This window comes from Orycteropus afer, unplaced genomic scaffold, assembly GCF_000298275.1.
Source record: "Orycteropus afer afer isolate SDZICR_OR568_19922 unplaced genomic scaffold, OryAfe1.0 scaffold00299, whole genome shotgun sequence".
NCBI lineage: Eukaryota > Metazoa > Chordata > Mammalia > Tubulidentata > Orycteropodidae > Orycteropus > Orycteropus afer.
Genome location: NW_006921886.1, coordinates 179,631 through 182,880, shown reverse-complemented (window position 1 = coordinate 182,880; position 3,250 = coordinate 179,631). Strand labels below are relative to the sequence as shown.

At 36.4% G+C, this 3,250-nt stretch overlaps 1 protein-coding gene across 1 annotated transcript in view; it reads left to right on the top strand.

Annotated features, from left to right (window-relative positions):
- The window catches only part of LAMA4 (laminin subunit alpha 4), a 199,998-nt gene that overhangs the window by 148,552 nt on the left and 48,196 nt on the right, over positions 1-3,250 (top strand). Inside the window, exons 26-27 of the mRNA XM_007951567.2 lie at positions 2,177-2,315; positions 2,785-2,922. Coding sequence (XP_007949758.1) covers positions 2,177-2,315; positions 2,785-2,922 — 277 coding nt within the window. The remainder of the gene's footprint in view (positions 1-2,176; positions 2,316-2,784; positions 2,923-3,250) is intronic.

Below are 3,250 nucleotides of genomic sequence, written 5' to 3'. Positions count from 1 at the left end.
CAAGTATAGCAGGGATTGTGGGGCTGGCGCAGGATCGGGCAGTGTTTCGTTCTGCTGTGCATGGGGTTGCTATGAGTCGGAGATGACTCAACGGCACCTAGCAACAAAAACAACAACAACCAACCATAATCAGTTCATAGCATTAGAGACCCTTAAAGCTGAAGGGAAACTTTAAGATGGTCTAGTCTTTTGGTTCTCTACCCTGGTTCTTATTAGAATAATCTGGAGAACTTTATGACTGCCATTGCCCAGTCCTCCTTTCCAAAAATTCTTATTAGTCTGAGTTAAGGCCCCAACATAATATTTTAAAAACAAAACAAACAAGCCACCTCTCCAGGCAGATGATTCCACTGTGCATCCAGGATTGAGAATTGATAAGTCCAACCCCATCCCATAAAGAATTCTCCTCTTCACTGGCTCTCATATCTCCCTTTGTATAAATTGAACAATGGGCACAGGACTATCTCTGAAGTGGAAAAAAAAAAAAAAGATAAATTTTTAAAGGCTTCAATTACTATAAAGCTCTTCCTTATACTGAGTCAAAATTAGTGAAATCTCTCTTCCATGCTGGTATGATTTATATTTAAAGAAGGCTCTTCAAGCTTCATTTCCAAACTAAACACCCTCTTCAATTCCTTCAAACATACCTCATGAGATCTTAAGCCTTTATGGTTGCTGTTGTTCACATCCATTCTGTCAATTAGCATAGTCTTCCAAGTGTGGTCTTGCCAGAGGAGAATACCTTGAGACAGTTACCTCCCTTAGTTTGGCCAATGTTCATCTAAAGTACATTGAAGCCATTCTAATTTAGTACAATTGACTTCCTATTCATTGATCATCCAATTGTGTACTCTTGAACAAGGTATAATACAAGGTACAATGACAAGTACTGAGACCAGAGTATTGAGAACAATGCCTTCCCTGACTTTAGGGATAAAGATTTGTTACTTTCCTATTGATCGAAAGGTCTAGTATTCACTAAGACATTCATCTTGATTTAGTTGATTGCAATATAACCTAACACCAAGAAGATGAACTCAATGAGTAAGTAGATTACTGGAAGTCTGAAGACCTGGGTTCAAATCCTAACTCTACCACTTGTAACATTAGAGAATACTTTAGACTTTTTAGTTTCATTTTATAGGTCAAACCATTCAAAATTGCCAACTGTTGACCATTTTTGACCTACAACTATGTCAGTTTCTCATGGTTCTATCTAATAATCATCTGTAAAAGCAAATTTACATCATCCTCATCTATTTCACTAATTGTTATAAAGATAAAATGAGCTAAGGAAAATTAAAAGATTTTGAAAACGGTAAAGAAGTAAACATATTAATTTGACTCAGAATAAAATTGTTCTTTAGGCAAAGATTAGGCATTGCTTTGTACTTATCAAAGAAAACATTGGAATATGAATGAGATAGTAAAGCAAGCTATCTGACACTCTTGTTGTTAAGTGCCACCATGTCAGTTCCGACTCATGACAACTCCATACACAACACTGCCCAGTCCTGCACCATCCTTTGAATCCTTGCTACGCTTTAGCCCATTGTTGCAGTCACTGTGTCAGTCCATCTCACTGAGGTCCTCCTCCTTATCACTGACCCTCTACTTTACCAAGCATGATGCCTTTCTTCAGGATCAGTACTTTCTGATAATATGTCCAAAGTACATGTGACAAAGTTTCTCCATCCTCACTTGCAAGGAGCATTCTGGCTCTACTCCTTACAGTACAGATTAATACAGATTTGTTCATTCTTCTGGTCATCCATGGTATAGTCAATATTCTTCACCAACACCATAATTCAAATGCATCAATTCTTCTGTCTTCCCTATTCATTGTCCAGTTTTCACATGCGTATGGGATGACAAAAAATGCCATGGTTTGGGTCAGGTACACCTTAGTCATCAAAGTGAGAACTTTGCTTTTTTTTTTTTTAACACTTTAAAGAGGTCTTTTGCAGCAAATTTTCCCATCGCAATTCATCATTTGCTTTCTTGACTGCTGCTTTTATGGGTGTTAATTGTTTATCCAAGTAAAATGGATCACATTCTCACAACTAGACCAATAAGCAACATCATGATAAATGGAATCTTATAGTAATGACTAAGTAAACTCAGGGTAGCATCATCATCATCATGGATGAATCAATAACGAATGATTTTTCCCCAGGACCCTACGAGCACACCTTCCCCTAGATATCAACTTCAGAGGGTGCATGAAGGGTTTTCAGTTCCAAAAGAAAGATTTCAATTTACTGGAACAGAAAGAAACTCTAGGAGTTGGTTACGGGTGCCCGGAAGATTCTCTTGTAAGTACCAGCCAGTCAAAGCTTTTTAATAAAAGTCACAAATTTAATCATTCTCAAAAGCCAGAAAAGCTCTTGTCTGCATCTTTATGATGCCATGTACACGTTGGGTCTCCTTCTCCTACAACTAGAGAAAAGTATTATTAAGCTAGAAAGGCCTTTGGAAGTCCTCTGTGCCTTGTCCAGTTGCTTCAGTTTTTAATGGGAGATGTGTCCAAAGCTCAGAAAAACACGAGCATCATTACTCACTCAGGATATAGGAAGTGGACAAACAAAACTCGATCTGTTAGAGGAATGAAGAGAAAAGCTAACATGCCTGAATTCCATCATAAACCCAAAGTCAAAACATAAACTATTAACACAGAAATTGGCAGGCAGGACTTTTGATATATGAAAGACTGACATTTTAAATATTTGGTAATTTCACTATAATAACACTATGTTCACTTTTTAAATTTGCATTGATGTACAGATATCACGCAGAGCATATTTCAATGGACAGAGTTTCATTGCTTCGAGTCAGAAAATATCTTTCTTTGATGGCTTTGAAGGAGGTTTTAATTTCCGAACATTACAGCCAAATGGGTTATTATTCTATTATGCTTCAGGGGTAAGTATTTGTTTTTTTCCTGAAGAAACTTCTTTATGGTAATTTTTTGCTATTAAAAACACTTTTATGCATTTTAACAGTTATTTTTTATTCAGATTAATGTTGACTCACATGTACATACACAAAATAATTGGAGGTAATGTATAAAATATATATTGTATATCAGGGGTTCTTAATCTGGCATTTAAGACCATCCCTCAGGGGTTTATGGATATAAGTCAGGAGGCCCCTGGACTTAGATGGGAAAAAATTACACGTTCATTTTCTTTTTTCTTTTTTTTTTTTTTTATTAGGATTTGGGTGAAGATTTACAGAGTAAATTCACTTT